Source organism: Piliocolobus tephrosceles, chromosome 7 (assembly GCF_002776525.5).
Source record: "Piliocolobus tephrosceles isolate RC106 chromosome 7, ASM277652v3, whole genome shotgun sequence".
Taxonomy (NCBI): domain Eukaryota; kingdom Metazoa; phylum Chordata; class Mammalia; order Primates; family Cercopithecidae; genus Piliocolobus; species Piliocolobus tephrosceles.
Window position 1 is genome coordinate 9625914 of NC_045440.1, and position 16393 is coordinate 9642306.

Genomic DNA, 16393 nt, shown 5'->3' on the forward strand with positions numbered 1-16393 from the left:
ACTCAATGTCTCCTCAGACCCTTCACCCCACTCAGTGTCTCCTCACAACTCTCACCCTACTCAGTGTCTCCTTATAACCCTCACCCCACTCAGTGTCTCCTCACAATCCATACCCCACTCAGTGCCTCCTCGCAAACTCTCACCCACTCGGTATCTTAACAAAAACCCTCACCCCACTCAGTGTCTCCTCACACACCCCTCACGCCACAATCATTGTCTCCTCAAAAGCCCTCACCCCACTCAGTGTTTCCTCATGACCCTCACCCTACTCAGTGTCTCCTCACAGATCCTTACCCCATTCAGTGTCTCCTCACAGACCCCTCTTACCCCACTCAGTGTCTCCTCACAACCCTCACCTCACTCATTGTCTCTTCACAGATCTCTCACCCCACTCAGTGTCTCCACACAGACTCCTTACCCCACTCAGTGTCTCCTCAATACCCCTCACCCCACTGTCTCCTCACAACCCTCGCCACATTCGGTGTCTCCTCACAGCGTTCACCCCACTCACTGTCTCCTCACAGCCCTCCACATTCAGTGTCTCCTCAACCCTCACCTGATTCAGTGTCTCCTCACAACCCTCACCCCACTCAGTGTCTCCTCACATATCCCTCACACCCATGTCTCCTCACAACCCTCACCCCAGTGTCTCCTCACAACCCTCACCCCATTCAGTGTCTCCTCACAGACCCCTCATACCCCACTCACTTTCTCCTCACAGACCCCTCACACTTGTGTGTCTCCTCACAACCTTCACCCCACTCAGTGTCTCCTCACAAACCCTCACCCAACTCAGTGTTTCCTCAGGACCCTCACCACACTCCGTGTTTCCTCACAAATCTCACCGCACTTGGTGACACCTCACAGACCCTTCACACCCCAATCAGTGTCTCCTCATACCCCCACCCAACTCAGTGTCTCCTCACAGAACCCTCACCCCATTCAGTGTCTCCTCACAGAACCCTCACCCCACTCAGTATCTCCACAGAGAATCCTTACCCCACTTAGTGTTGCCTCAATACCCGTCACCCCACTCAGTGTCTCCTCATAGCCCTCACCAGATTGTGTCTCCTCACAACTCTCATCCCACTCAGTATCTCCTCACAAACCTCACCCGACTCAATGTCTCCTCACAATCGACATCCCAGTGTCTCCTCACAAACCCTCACCCCACTCAGTGTCTCCTCACAATGCACACCCAATTCAGTGTCTCCTTACAAACCTCACCCCACTCAGTGTCTCCTTAGAAACTTCAACCCCACTCAGTGTCTTCTCACAACACTTACCCCTAACTGTCTCCTCACAACCCTCACACCACTCAGTGTTTCCTCACAAACCCTCACCCCACCTAGTGTTTTCTCACAAACCCTCCTCCCACCCAGTGTCTCCTCCCAACCCTCACACCACACTCACTGTCTCCTCACAACACTCACACCACTCAGTGTCTCCTCAGAGACCCCTCACACCACACTGTTTCCTCACAGATTCCTCACTCCACTCAGTGTCTCCTCACAAACACTCACCCCACTCCGTGTCTCCTCAGAAACCCTTACCCCACTCAGTGATTCCTCACAGACCTCTCACACCCCACTCAGTGTCTCCTCACAACTCACATTTCACTCAGTGTCTCCTCACAGATCCCTCACATCCCACTCAGTGTCTCCTCACAACGCACACCCCACTCAGTATCTCCTCAGAACCTTCACCCCCACTCAGTGTCTCCTCACAACCCTTAACCCACTCAGCGTCTCCTCAGACCCCTCATACCCCACTCAGTTTCTTCTCACAGACCCCTCACACCTCACTCAATGTCTCCTCACAACCCTCACCCCACTCAGTGTCTCCTCACAACTCTCACCGCACTCAGTGACAGCTCACAGACCCCTCACACCCCACTGAGTGTCTCCTTACAGACCCCTCACCCCATTCAGTGTCTCCTCACAGAACCCTCACCCTACTCAGCATCTCCACACAGACTCCTTACGCACTCAGGATCTCCTCAATACCCCTTCCCCAGCTCAGTGTCTCCTTACAGCCCTCCTCACTCAATGTCTCCTAACACTCACCCCAGTCAGTATCTCTTCACAACCCTCAGCTGACTCAGTGTCTCCTCACAATCCACAACCCCCTCACTGTCTCCTCACAAACCCTCACGCCACTCAGTGACTCCTAACAGACCTCTCACACACCACTCAGTGTCTCCTCACAACCCTCACTCCACTCAGTGTCTCCTCAGAACCTTCACCATCATTCAGTGTCTCCTCAAAACCCTTACCCCACTCACTGTCTCCTCACAACCCTCACCCGACTTAGTGTCTCCTCACAACCCTCACTGTACCTAGTGTCTCCTCAAAACCCTCCCCCAACTCAGTGTCTCCTCATAACTCTCACCCCACTCAGTGTCTCCTCACAAACCCTCAACCCACTCAGGATTTCTCAGGACCCTCACCACACTCCGTGTTTCCTCACAACTTTCACAGTTCTTGGTGACACCTCTCAGACCCCTCACACCCCGCTCAGTGTCTCCTCATACCCTTCACCTGACTCAGCTTCTCCTTACAACCCTCACCTGATTCAGTGTCTCCTCACAACTCTCACCCCACTCAGTGTCTCCTCAGAACCCTCACCCGACTCGGTGTCTCCTCACAATCAACACCCCACTCAGCGTCTCCTCACAAACCCTCACCCCACTCAGTGCCTCCTCACAGTGCATACCCAATTGAGTGTCTCCTCACAAACCCTCACCCCACTCAGTGACTCCTCAGAACCTTCACCCCCACTCAGTATCTCATTACAACCCTTACCACACTCACTGTCTCCTCACAACCCTCACACCTCAGTGTCTCCTCACAAATGCTCACCCCACTCAGTGTCTCCTCATAACTTTCACCCCACCTAGTGTCTCCTCACAAACCCTCATCCCACTCAGTGTCTCCTAACAACCCTCACCCTACCCAGAGCCTCCTAACAAAGCTCACCTACCACAGTGTCTCCTCAGAAACCCTCACCCCACCTAGTGTCTCCTCACAACCCTCACCCCACTCAATGTCTCCTCACAAACACTAACCCCACTCAGTGTTTCCTCATGACCCTCACACCAATCCGTGTTTCCTCACAACTCTCGCCACACTCCATGACTCCTCACAGACCCCTCACACCCCACTCAGTGTCTCCCCACAGACCCCTCACCCCATTGTCTCCTCACCACCCTCACCCTACTCAATGTCTCCTCACAAACCTTCACCCCACTCAGTGTTTCCTCATGACCCTCACCCCAATCCGTGTCTCCTCACAACTCTCACCACACTCCATGACTCCTCACAGACCCCTCATACCCTACTCGGTGTCTCTGCACAGACCTCTCACCCCATTCAGTGTCTCCTCACAAACCCCTTATCCCACTCAGTGTCTCCTCACAACCCTCACTGCACTCAGTGTCCCCACACAGACTCCTTACCCAACTCAGTGTCTCTTCAATACCCTTCACCACACTCAGTGTCTCCTCACAATCCTCAACCCACTGAGGGTTTCCTCACAAACCCCACACACCCCACTCAGTGTCTCCTCACAGACCCCTCATCCCACTCAGGGTTTCCTTACAGATCCCTCACCCTACTCAGTGTCTCACTACTCCTCACCCCACTCAGTGTCTCCTCACAGATCCCTCACCCCATCCAGTGTCTCCTCACAACTCTCACCCCACTCAGTGTCTCCTCACAGCCCTCACCCCACTCAGTGCCTCCTAACACAGCTCACCTCATGCAGTTTCTCCTCACAAACCCTCCCCACACCTAGTGTCTCTTCACAACCTTCACCCCACTCAGTGTCTCCTCACAACCCTCACCATACTCGGTGTCTCCTCAAATACGCCTCACACCACTCAGTGTCTCCTCACAGACCCCTCACCCCACTAAGTCTCCTCACAGACTCCTCAGTCCACTCAGTGTCTCCTCACAACCCTCAACCCACTCCGTGTCTCCTCACAACTCTCACCCCACTCTGTCTCCTCACAATCGTCACCCACTCAGTGTCTCCTCACAATGCTCACCTGACTCGGGGTCTCCTCACAGACCCCTCACACTGCACTCAGTGTCTGCTCACAACCCTCACCCCACTCCGTGTCTCCTCACAACCCTCACCCCACTCAGTGTCTCCTCACAATCCTCACCCCACTCAGTTTCTCCTCACAATCCTCACTCCCCTCAGTGTCTCCTCACAAACCTCACCTCACCCAGTGTCTCCTCACAGACCCCTCACACCCCACTCAGGATCTGGCGTCGTCTCTCTCACCCTCACCCCCGCACCCTGCCTACTGGTTTGCAGCTCAGGCCGCTGTCTTGGCTTGGGCCATGTGTCCTCAAGGTCTCCTGGCTCTTCTGGTCCTGAGTCACTCACACTCCTGCTATGATTCCTGTTTAGTTCCTCATCTGCTAGGAAGCTGTCCTCCTGCCAACATTAGCAGCATTTCCTCTGTGCTTTTCCCTTCTTTTGATATTTTTGGTTTTCAGCTTCATCACTACACTAAGTTCTCAGAGTGCAGGATCCAAGTCCCTCTCACATGGTGTGTCCTCACCAGCACAGGCAGCCACATGCAGTGAGGGCCCCAGATAGTAGAGGATTGGCCAGTGTGTTATTCTATTGAGCGCCTCACAGGACTGACAAGAAGGTATTCAGCCACGAACCCCTTTTATAGCTCCTGAGTCTGAAGTGCAGTTGGTGAGCTGGACAGCACGCACAGGAGAAAGCACTAGATCCTCTGTTCCTGGCAAAGGCTGTCAACCATCCCCCTGGGCATGTGGCAGCACAGATCACATGGCCCCAGTGAGCACAGACAGGTTAGGGGCAGGCTGTGATGGGAGAGACTGAGATCAGACACGACCCCTTCTCACGTAGCTGGAGGATGCAGTTGCGATGATCAACCTCCTCCAAGTCCAGGCTTCCTTACAGAGTATATAAGGACAGCAAGGGGATTTGCGAGGATGAAACTCAGTGAAACACACCAGGGACCTGGCATGGGGCCTGCACAGAGCATGCACCCATGAGTGACAGCGCTCAACAACCGTCTCCAAGCTCTGTGGACGCTTCGTCCCGTCACTTGTGTGATGCTGCTGACAAAACTAATACTTCAGTCATCGCTGCTCAATTCCAGTGAAATGTAAGCTTCCTATTTTAGCCTGGCCGACTATGAACAGCTCGCAGGTTTCCTTTTTCATCTCTTTTTAAACCTGGCCAGTCACTAAGCATTTCTATGTTGTTTTTCTTTAATCTGACAATGCTCTCTCTCGCTCTATCTGCCTACCTGTATCCAGGGATCTCCCCAGAGGCGTGGATTACACATGTGTCTGCCTATCCATCCTGGTGTCCGTGATTTGCACCTCACTGCCCATGTGGGAAACAACTCCCATCATCCCAAAGCATCAGCCCCTGCTGCTAAAGGCCTGCAAACTCAGTGCTGCCCCTCTGGTTCCTCAAGTTTTCTCTTCCTTTTACCCAAAGGCAATCCAGTGAAAACCAGTGATTTTTTCCCTTCTGCTACCAAGTACCAGATTTTTAAGAAATGCATTATATTCAGATTTAATTAGTGATTGAAAATCTGTCATTTTCATCTCAGTCTCAGGTACCTACATACACATACTGACCATACACACCCACACTCGGTCTCTGTGAAAGTACAAACTGTGTGACTGACTCCCACGGAGAATGCAAGCTCCTCCCCTTTCTCACAGTTACACTCAGGGGTGCTGTCCAAAATATTTAAGGACCAGAAGGGCCTGAGTCCAGGCCACAGCTGCTGACCAGGGTCCCCGCAGACCCTTACTGAGCCCAGCATTAAGCCTCTAAGTGCTGGGCCAGGAGTCTACAGTGGAGGGCCCGAGTGGATGCAGAGTTTAAGACAGCAGATATTTACCAACCAGCATCAAACATACAAATATTTAAAAACCAGCACAGCTCTGCTGGTCAACAGTCCCTGAGTGTCAGCTCTGCCCATCTTACCTGCTGCTGAGATAAACCCTCGGGCATCGGGGTCAAGATGGCTTCCGGGTGCTTGCAGTCAACATCAATGAACAGATTCTGCTCTTCCTCAAGAGAAGTTCTGTGATCTTAAAAAAAAGTCAAAATGCATGAGCTTTACATTGAAATAATATATTCAGAACACTATAGCACACTAAAATAATATGTCAAGTAAGTATTTTGTGTAGACCTTTCAATTTTCCCTTCTTACTTGACACCCAGCTATTATTAAGTTGAATTTTTAACAAATTCAATAAAATATTCTTTCCACAGGGTAATACAGTATTTGTCTGTATTTGAAATTTTCAGTATTCAAGGTTTAACTTCAAAAGGGAGAGGTGCCATTTGAATAGCTAGATAGTAAAGTGGCAATATTTTGGAATTTTAATGTTTTAGAATATTTCATAAATTAAATAGTTTCTTACTCTATATTTTACTCTATAAAATATCACAATCAGAAACAAGGAAACACAGCTAAGAATGGCTAAGAACAGTCATTGAAAACTGAGGTGAGTCAAAAGTCAATGAAAATTGAGGTGGCACTTAGTATATTTCTTGTGCCTCTCTCACTGGACACCTTAAGAAGCATAGGTTTCCAAAACTCAAACAGTTTAAACAAACACTAAGTTCACAGTCAGGTGTGGTGGCTCACTCCCCTAATCCCAGCACTTTGGGAGACCGAGATGGCAGAATCACTTGAGCCCAGGAGCTCAAGACCAGCCTGGGCAATACAGCAAGACTCCATCTCTACAAAAAATTTAAAAATTAGCCAGGCATGGTGGTGAGCACCTGTACTCCTAGCTAGTCAGGAGGCTGAGGCAGGAGGATGGCCTGAGCCCAGGAGGTCGAGGCTGCAGTGAGTTGTGGTCATGCCACCGCACTCCAGCCTGAGCAAGAGTGAGACCCTATCTCTAAAAAACAAGAAAACGCCTACATTCACTTTTTAAAACACCAGTAACTACATTAAAGCATCTACAAAATGGCTGGAAATCAGAAAAGCACAGGAAGTTTTAGGGGATAGAAACCTGAGTTTTTCTGGTTCAAAGATCCCAAACCCTGGCTGCACAGAAACATCTGTCTAAGGGGCTTTAAAACCTAGTGATACCCAGACTTTTCCCTCAGAGATCGACGGATCAGGCAGGGAAGGAGGGCCTGGCACCAGCATGTTTTACAAGCTTTCTAGTTAATTCTTAGGTACAACCAGGACGAAGAACAAAATTCTGAGCAAGCCTCTCATTTTATGGCTTAGGAAACTAGGGTTGGGAGTTAGGGATTTGCCTATTAAACTGCCGCATCTCTCCAACTGATCCCCCAGAGAGCACCCCTAAACCAGAGACGAATCACGACCTGCTCCCAGGGACGGAGTCAGGATTTCTCAGGCTGTCCCACACACCCAGTCCTGGGGCACTCTGCCGGCTGCAAATCCTGGCTCGGGGGCCTGGCATGGGCTCTTGGTGGGCAGTTGTGATCAGATCCTGGAATCTGGGTCCTGGTCAGGGGGTTGCTGCTGGTGGCAGACACACTCCTTGAGGCAGTGAATACGGCCCCAAATCCCGGCTCCTCACTGGACTGGGCTGCCTGTGCTTTCCAGGGGCTGTGTAAACATGGCCACCTCCTCAAAAGCTGTCCTTTGCTGCCCCAAGCACCTCATGGCACCCCTATCCGGGCACAATATTACTGCACATGTTATTAGAATGTACCTGCCTGTCTCCATCACCAAACAAACCCTCGGGGATGCTGACAGCTTTCCCCCACCTTGTCTGAGATGCCGAGGGCTTCATTAGGACTGAAAGAGGAAAAGGCCTCCTGAGTTACACCACGTCATACCAATTACACATCGTATCTGAGGCCGTTCCTTGAGGGAACACGTGATTGTAAAGTCCCTTCTAAGTACAGATATTAGCAAATGCTGCCCATGTCCTAGCATCAGACAGGCAGGTTAGAAAACTGGAGAAACAACCGGGAAATGCCAGGTCAGAGTCACAGCGACCCATGTATGACAGTGAAGTCTCAGCCACCCTCCCGTAACTCGACCTTAAGACATCTGTGCACAAAGGCTCCGAGAAATTTCCTCGGACGATGCATAACCCTGGCCTGCCACTTGTTGCCACCATGCATGACACCTCACACCAGCTGCCTTTTCCACACATAACTGCACAGACCACTGCCCCTTCGTGAGATTTTTAGAAAAACCTGGAAATTCTGCTATCTACTCCAAATCTCCCCTCACCAAGGAAAATGTTCCTGAAATCCCAGTTCAGGATGCTCACGACCTCAGTCCCTGCGGGATCATGCCCAGGAGGGCTGATGTGCTGTAAATAGAGAGTCCAATGCCAAGAATGCACAGTGACAGAGGCCCCTGCGCAGCCCTCCCTAGATGCAGCCAGTGATTCTCAATGATTCCCTGCTGCTGGGTGCCCTCGGCCTAAAACGCCACCCCTGCAGGGCAGGGAGGCCGGGGTCAGCAGGGCTGATCCAGACCCAAACACTGAGCAGGCCAGTGCTACCCGAGGCGCAGGAGCCTGCACGGCCGCCCCCAACCCCATGTCCTCCCCACAGGAAGACCCACAGGCACAGACCCTGTGCAATGAGAGACTTGGTCCTGATGAAGGAGCGGCCCCTCTTCACAGCCGCCCTGGTCCTCTCCAGCCCGTCCTTGGTGCCGTCCTTCGCAGCCTTCACGAGCTTCTGCATCTGCGACAGAGAGGGAGATGTGAGAACGGGACGGTGGCAGAACCCACCTGCGACTTTCATTTGCCTGTTTTAAAAGAATACTGTCAAGTAGTCTGGTTCTTGTGAGCGCATGTGTCATGTGCAGTTCTGGGCTAGGTTTTGTTTTGGTTTTGTTTGTTGGAAAAAAGAAAAAAACAGACTTTGAAAACACAGCCCTTCCTGGACATGGTGAAAAATGTTCCCTGCCCCATTTGCAGTATTATATGTGATCCACCCACACAAAGAGCTACGTGGGGGTCACAGGTGAGTCACTAACCCGCACAAATGTCAAACAACTCGCCCCGAATTAAATGGCAAAACAACTAACTGCAGACGCTCACAGCTCCAGTTCAGCCTTTTAACAAACTCCCTGGGGCTTCGCACCGCACCCCATGTTGGGACAAGGCCAGCTGTTGACAAGGCCACCTCACACGCATGGTCACACGGACGCAGCCCCAGCCACGGGGCTGAATGCAAGGCCCGGCAAGTGTTGCAGACACGCACGGGATCCACCGAGGGAGGGTCGGGGTGCAGTACACTGCGGATGTCAGACTCGGAGGCCACATCCCCCGGGCCTGGGGCTCCCTGCCTCCACTTCCTCGGAAAGAGCCGTGCTGGACACTCACGGCTGCCTGGACTCAGGCGTCTGAGGCGTCTCCTGCCATCTGATTTCTTACTCCTTAAAAACCGAACATCTGAGGTACCGGCCACTGGACGCTGAGTGATTCGTCTCTAAAAGATGATCTCTTATGGGACAACCGACATCCCCTTCCCAGGGACCTCCCAAAGGGACCAGCAGTGCAGCTGAGAACCAGGCTCTCTTCACTCTGGGTCACATCACCGCAGGAGGAGCGGGGCTGCTGGACGCCGGCATGCAGACAGTTGCTCTAGCCCTGGCTGTGTCTGCCTGCCCTGGACTTCCAAACGCCTGAGGGCTGCCTTCGGGAAGTGTCCACCATGAACACCACGCAACACGCCTGGCCTCACACCCGCGTCACCCGCCCCAGTCCATCTCCATCACTTGAAACGCTGTTCCCCATCGACGGCGTTAACATCACGGCCCCTGTGGGCTCCCCCGCTCCTGCATCTCCCAACCCCACATGGGACCATGTCCCACTGCCATTTCCTTGGCCCCTGCACCCATGCCCCTGCCCCCGCCCGATGCCGCAGACAGCCCTGCCCGCCTGCGCGTATCCATCCCGCACAGTCTGTCCACCTCCTGCTCTTTCTCAATCCCGGATCTGGGCTGTGAACCCTTGGTTTTCAGCCAGCCCGTCAGGATCCCTGGACAGAGAATCAGAGAACTGCAAATCGACAAACTGGAGGGCCGCCACGCTCCCTAAGCCCCAGCTCCACGCAGAGCAGGTGAGACCCCGGGTTCCAGGTCACAGCCTTGGCCAGGTCTCCTGGCTCCCAGGGCTGACACGGGGCTGCTCTCACTAGGGGAAGCGAGTGTGCTGGGGCCGACCCTGGCTGCTTCCCCGGCCTTCCTTCCCCACTTCCCACAGTGCCCTCACCTGCTTCAGCCAGGGCACTCCCCGTGTCTGTGGAAATCTCCAAACGTAGCTCACACACCCCTCCCATGGCTCTGATGGTGCCCTCTGCTCCTCGGAAACCCCGCCACACTGCCTGCCGCCTCCGGCAGGTCCCATCAGACACCCTGTGGGAGGCCAGCCAGACGCTGGATGTGAGGGGGCAACGCGGCTCCAGGAGGCGGCTGTGGCTTCGGATGGCCCAAGCACAACACGGTGGATGAGCCGGCTGCCCCAGAAGCCATGTGGAGTGCACGTCCCTTTCCAGTGAGTGCCACTCAACACATATGAATGATCACAAAATACCAGCAGGATAAAAGGTCAAATTCCAGGAAAAAGTACTTGACAGTGCCCTTTTAAAAGACATCGCGCGGAACAGACTGTCACCACACTCACGTCCGGCAGTTCTCAAGCATTCCGGTCTCGGGGGCCCTGGACGCTCTTAAAAATTATGGAGAGCCCAAATGGCTTTCGTTTACGGGGGTTTTACGTATCAATATGTACTGCATTTGAAGTTAAAATGCTGAAAATGTTGGGATACTTTTATACATGTTCATTTAAAAAATAATCAACCTATTACATGTTATCTTAAATAACATCGATGAAAAATTGCTGTGTTTTCCAAAACAAACAGCAAGTGGCATTGTTGTGCATTTCTGGAAACCCCTGTCACGTAGACAGCCGGACGGCATTGCGCCAGCTGTGAGGCCACAGCCATGGAGCCTCCAGAATGTTCTTGGGTTCCCGGTAAGAGGGAGAGAGTGAAAGGCACAGAGCGTCTCAGAGTCCATGTGAGCCCCAAAGCATCGGGGGATGCCGGGAACCCCGGACCACCCTTTGAGAACCGCTGTTGAGACAGCAAGGACCAACCGAGCCACGTGGTTTTTCTTTACTGCCCGGCTGGCGAGTGGGGGCAGCGGCCGGGGGCAAGACTCTACCTTCAGTTCATGCTTCTGCCTGAGCTGCTGAATCTCCACCGCGCCCACCGTGCTTGCCATCAACTCTCTCATCTTTTTCTCATAGTGCTCCTTTAAACGGGTTAGGTCATGAGAAAGCTACAGCATAAAGAGACACAGTCTTTTCACAAAAAGGCTCTTTTTGGTTCTTTGGGACAATTTCACATTGAGTGGATACTGGCAGCATCTGCAGTGGCACATCAGGCCTCTCCTGGCTGGGGGCTTCTGGGACCACACGTGAGGGTCCCCACTACTAGCCCGGTTGGTCCTTGAGAGATAAATGCACAAACAGTTGGCCGGGCGCGGTGGCTCATGCCTGTAATCCCAGCACTTTGGGAGGCGGAGGTGGGAGGATCACTTGAGCTCAGGAGTTCAAGACCAGCATGGGCAACATGGTGAAACCCTGTCTCTATTAAAATCACAAAAATTAGCCAGGCAGGGTGGTGCGCGCCTGTGGTCCTAGCTACTTAGGAGGCTGAGGTAGGAGGATCGCTTGAGCCTGGGAGGTGGAGACTGCAGTGAGCCGTGATGGTGCCACTGCACTCCAGCCTAGGTGACAGAGTAAGACCCTGTCTCAAAAAAAAAAAAAAAAAAAAAAAGGGAGATAAATGCAGAAATGAGTTAAACACGGCATCAAAACACAGACACTATCCAGACACCAGGCTAGAGTCTCCTCCGTGCTAGACAGAAGCAAATGCACGCACACAAAATATCTGTAAAATCATTCATTTACATTTTGGTGGAATGAACATTATCCAATATATAAAAATATACAAAATTACTTTTATGTCAGCATCCAAGCAAAAGATACTTATATTTAAACTGTACTGAACGTGACATATTTTGGGGATGGCAGCATGGATTTTCAAGTCTCCAACCTGAGGTCACTTTCTAACTGACTGGGGACCCCCTGAATCCTTGTCCGTGTGGTCACAGACACTTCAGATGCACATGGCTGAGGCCCCACTGCTCCCCTGGGGGCATTTCTCATGTCACAGACACTTTAATAAAATTCGAGATTTTTTGAGATGACTTTTGAACATCTACTTTTATTTTGGTCGTTTTTAAAATGTGACCGTTTAAACTAGGAAACTTGGTGCTGCCTGCAGCACTTCCATCCTGGTCAGGCCTAACCCAGAGGCGCCCTGTCTGCACCCCACACAGTATTCCCCAGTCCAGGCCACCGTCCTGGCAACATGGAGGTGCAGGAGAGGCTGGAAATGCAGAGCCCGGCACTCCCGGGTTGTAATTCTGCACCACAAACCCACTGTGTGTTGGCTTTCCCCAGCTCCTTCTCCCAGCAGGGAGGGCTGCTGAACCACTGGCACTGCCCGGGCAGTCAAGGGCTCCTCTGGGACACGGGTCTGCCCCAAGGCAAGGGCAGGGTCTCCTGAGTCATTATTAAGGAGTGACTACTAATGCCTCTGGGCTCCTCAGTGGCCTGGCCCCGCCTCCACAGCCCACCACGAAGGCGAAACCAAACAGCATGTAACCCACGCTCCAAGGCGCCCACCGAGCCTCCATCTGTGACATCAGAGTCCAGCACTCTTCTTAAATCTCAGTTTAAATCAAGTGTCTGACTCAGCTACAGCAAGCTAAATATCATCTTAGTTATCAGCTCTGTTAAAAACTACAATTGCAGGCTGGGCGCAGTGGCTCACGCCTGTAATCCCAGCACTTTGGGAGGCTGAGGCAGGCAGATCACGAGGTCAGGAGTTTGAGACCAGCCTGGCCAACATGGTGAAACCCTGTCTCTACTAAAAATACAAAAATTAGCTGACGATAGCGGCTGCCTGTAATCCCCACTACTTGAGAGGCTGAGGCAGGAGAATCGCTTGAACCGGGGAGATGACCTGAGATCACGCCATTGCACTCCAGCCTGGGCCACAGGCGAGACTCCGTTTCAAAGAAAAAACCAAACAAACAAATAAACAAAAAAACAGAAAAACTACAATTGCAGCTTCATTGGTTGTTTAAATCGCTATTGTAATAATGATAGTGACAGAAAAGATCGAATTCCTGGAAGAACTTGTGAATGAAACTGGGTAGGTGAGCTGACCACCATGATCTGGTAGATTTTCCTTGAGTTTCATGAAGCAGGTTCACAGAATATGAGAATTGTAGGCAACCCATAATCACTTGTAAACCATAGGGATGTGGCAGCTACGTCCAGGAGTGAAATCTCCACTTACTGGGGGCTACTAGGGGACGGGCGGGATAAAACCGGTTATCACCAACTATCACTAAGGCGGGCATCGGGTCACCATCTGTATCAGTAACACAGGACTGGCTGGCCTCAGACGAGGACTGCGTGTGGCCTGCATCTCAGCCTCACACAGAAAGTACATGGAGATCACTGCAGATGAGCACAAATCTATCCTTTTACAAATAGTCAAAAAAAACTCTAACAATAAAAACCCTGTGGCACGGCCCGGCACCACCGAGACCTGGGATGTGTCTCAGCTGAACAGTTCCCAGGTTCCATGGCTCACAATCACCCAATTCCAGAATTCACACCTTACAGCTCTGATGTCCCACCTCGCACCCTAATCTCAAGACTTTCACACACACACACAAAAATAAAAATTCCCTGTAACAAAGAAATTCCCAGGCCGGGCGCGGTGGTTTACACCTGTAATCCCAGCACAGTGGGAGGCTGAGATGGGCAGATCACCTGAGGTCAGAGGTTCGAGACCAGCCTGGCCAACATGGGGAAACCCCATCTCTACTAAAAATACAAAAATTAGCTAGATGTGTGGCGGGCACTTGTAATCCCAGCTACTTGGGAGGTTGAGGCAGGAGAATGGCTTGAACCTGGGAGGCGGAGATTGTAGTGAACTGAGATCATGCCATTGCACTCCAGCCTGGGAGACAGAGGGAAAATCCATTCCAAAAAAAAAAAAAAAAAAAGAAAAGAAAAGAAAAAAGAAAGGATTGTCACAGGGCAGTTTAGAAGCTTTTGTCCCTTAACATCTTCTATTTTTACCTCTTCCTGTTCATGATGAACATGTTAAAGTTCAAAACCTGGCTTAAGGCAAAGTGCAGATGTGCTGTGTCTCAGGGAACCCCGATCCCATCTACTCAGTGTTCTGCCAACGGTGCTATGTGCAAACCACATCATACATTAAAACACAAGCAATTCAGAGAATAACTACTTTCTTATTCCAGGTGGTGAGCTCATTTAAGACCTTTTAAGTGGTTTACAGAAGTTTAATTTCTCAATCCTTCCATGACGATACTTAACTATATGAAACAAGAGACGTCTTCTCCTTTGCCAATATCTTATGCTTTCCCCAAACTACTTATCAGCATCTTAACAAATCACTAAGAAGTACTAGGTGGATCACAATCATATATTCACAGCCTCCTGCCCGTGTCAACACAAGAGCACCGTCTCTCACACGTGCCCGGAATACATACTTGCTTTTTGTGGTTGCTGCGCAGGAAGGACCTGGGAATCCCATTCTTGCACTCCGAGTCACTCTGCTCTTCGTAACTTTCAAATTCACTCGAACTCCATCCGTATTCCAAAGAGCTGTTTCCACCTTCATCCCCATTCTCAACATCATCATAAATCATTTCATCTGAGTGCATAAATTCCAAAATGAAATTAAAACTTTAGAATTCCATGTGGGCTGTTTTGTGCCTCTTTGCGGTTTTACCGAGTCATCTAGAGCTGGGGGTCGAGGCAAATCTGAATCATGCTGAGGACCCTGCAGAGCCCTGGGCGGGCTCCATGGAAGCTACTGTGCAGAGCCTCCGCCACCCAGGCAGCGCCGGGGAAAAGTGCTTCAGGCGTTTCTCACAAGTGCCCCTGCCCCATCTGTACCCTGAGGACCACCTGGCTACGGGCATCCGTCAGCCATTACTTGGCTTCTTAGACATAAATAACCTCCTAAGAATAATCTCCATGCCTTAAAAATATTAAATTTATTCTTTATGCACCCACAATCATTCACTGTAACAAAACTTGGCCTTAAAGATCCTTAGTAATTAAGCACTGAGGAATATATACATCTTAGCACATAAGTAACATTCGAAACCAACACTTGCTTTCACTGGAAATGCAAAATTAGACATGAACTTGTCACTTATAATCCCTAGATATTTGAAATTACCCTATCCTTGTAATATTTCTCCACTGACTACAAAACAGGTCCTCCAAATGTCTGATTAAAAGTTCTGGCAAAGCCATAAAATGTGTGAAATGAGCTCACTTTGCAGAAGCTGTAGTGTGTTCCGTGTGCCACAGGCAATGATCACCACCTGGGCACCCGGCAGCCTCAGCAACTCAGCTCAGGAGATGAACAGGTCAAGTCCTTGTACAACTGCCTGAAATTTGGGGCTGAGCGTCATCCTGAGAGCTCATTCACGTGCCCAGGATCCAAGAGTCGCCCTGAGAGCCCACCCACGTGCCCAAGAGTGGAGGGGCTGCAGCCTCTACCATGGACTAGGGGACTCAGAAAGGGCGCCCCTTCACGGCCCGGTGGATGTCTGCACGGTTCCTCCAGCCTGTCTTAGAACCTCCACCCTCTACACGCCCCGGTGTGTGTCTGAACTCTCCCTCCAGCCTGCCTTAGAATCTCCATCCCCGACACACCCCAGTGTGTATCTGGACTGTCCCTCCAGCCTGTCTTAGAACCTCCACCCCCCACACACTACAGTCTGCGTCTGCACTCTCCCTCCAGAGGTTCTAAGGAACCTCCATCCCCCATTTCCTTGCATCCATCTCTGGACTTCCAACTTTTCTGGTCTACATAAAACAAGTCCACACAGACATGGTTTTTATACATGTTATCTTTTTCACCTCAATTAGATTTTCAGCCCTTTGAGAGCTAGAGCTGCATTTTCTGTATTCAGCACAGCAGTTGGCAAGAGTCTAATCAATCAATCTAATTCTCTCAGGGCCTTGTTAGGGCTCCTGGGACCTGGCCACAGGATCAGGCAAGTTCAGACGCCGTTACCTTAGCTCTATTACAACTCAGGCTATTCAGAGGCATGAAAAATGGGTGGTTTTCAACGTTTTAGAAATGCAATTGCTGTTCTGGCCCCCGGCATATGTGGAACTTCCAAGGACTTTGAAGGGTCTTGCTAACCATCAATTCAGTGAATTACTTATGTCCTCTTGAATGCCGGGGCTCGCAGATTTGTGGTTCTAAAACTGGACGTTAAATCCAGTCA

General features: G+C 51.1%; 1 protein-coding gene across 2 annotated transcripts in view; it reads right to left on the minus strand.

Moving 5' to 3' along the window:
* The window catches only part of ARHGEF10 (Rho guanine nucleotide exchange factor 10), a 138021-nt gene that overhangs the window by 70452 nt on the left and 51176 nt on the right, over positions 1-16393 (minus strand). Inside the window, exons 8-11 of one of the 2 annotated variants that reach the window (XM_023219108.2) lie at positions 14633-14796; positions 11195-11311; positions 8592-8706; positions 5995-6101 (exon numbers count right to left, since the gene is read on the minus strand). In XM_023219108.2, the coding sequence (XP_023074876.1) occupies positions 5995-6101; positions 8592-8706; positions 11195-11311; positions 14633-14796 (503 nt within the window). The remainder of the gene's footprint in view (positions 1-5994; positions 6102-8591; positions 8707-11194; positions 11312-14632; positions 14797-16393) is intronic. The other variant, XM_023219109.2, reaches the window with a different exon arrangement.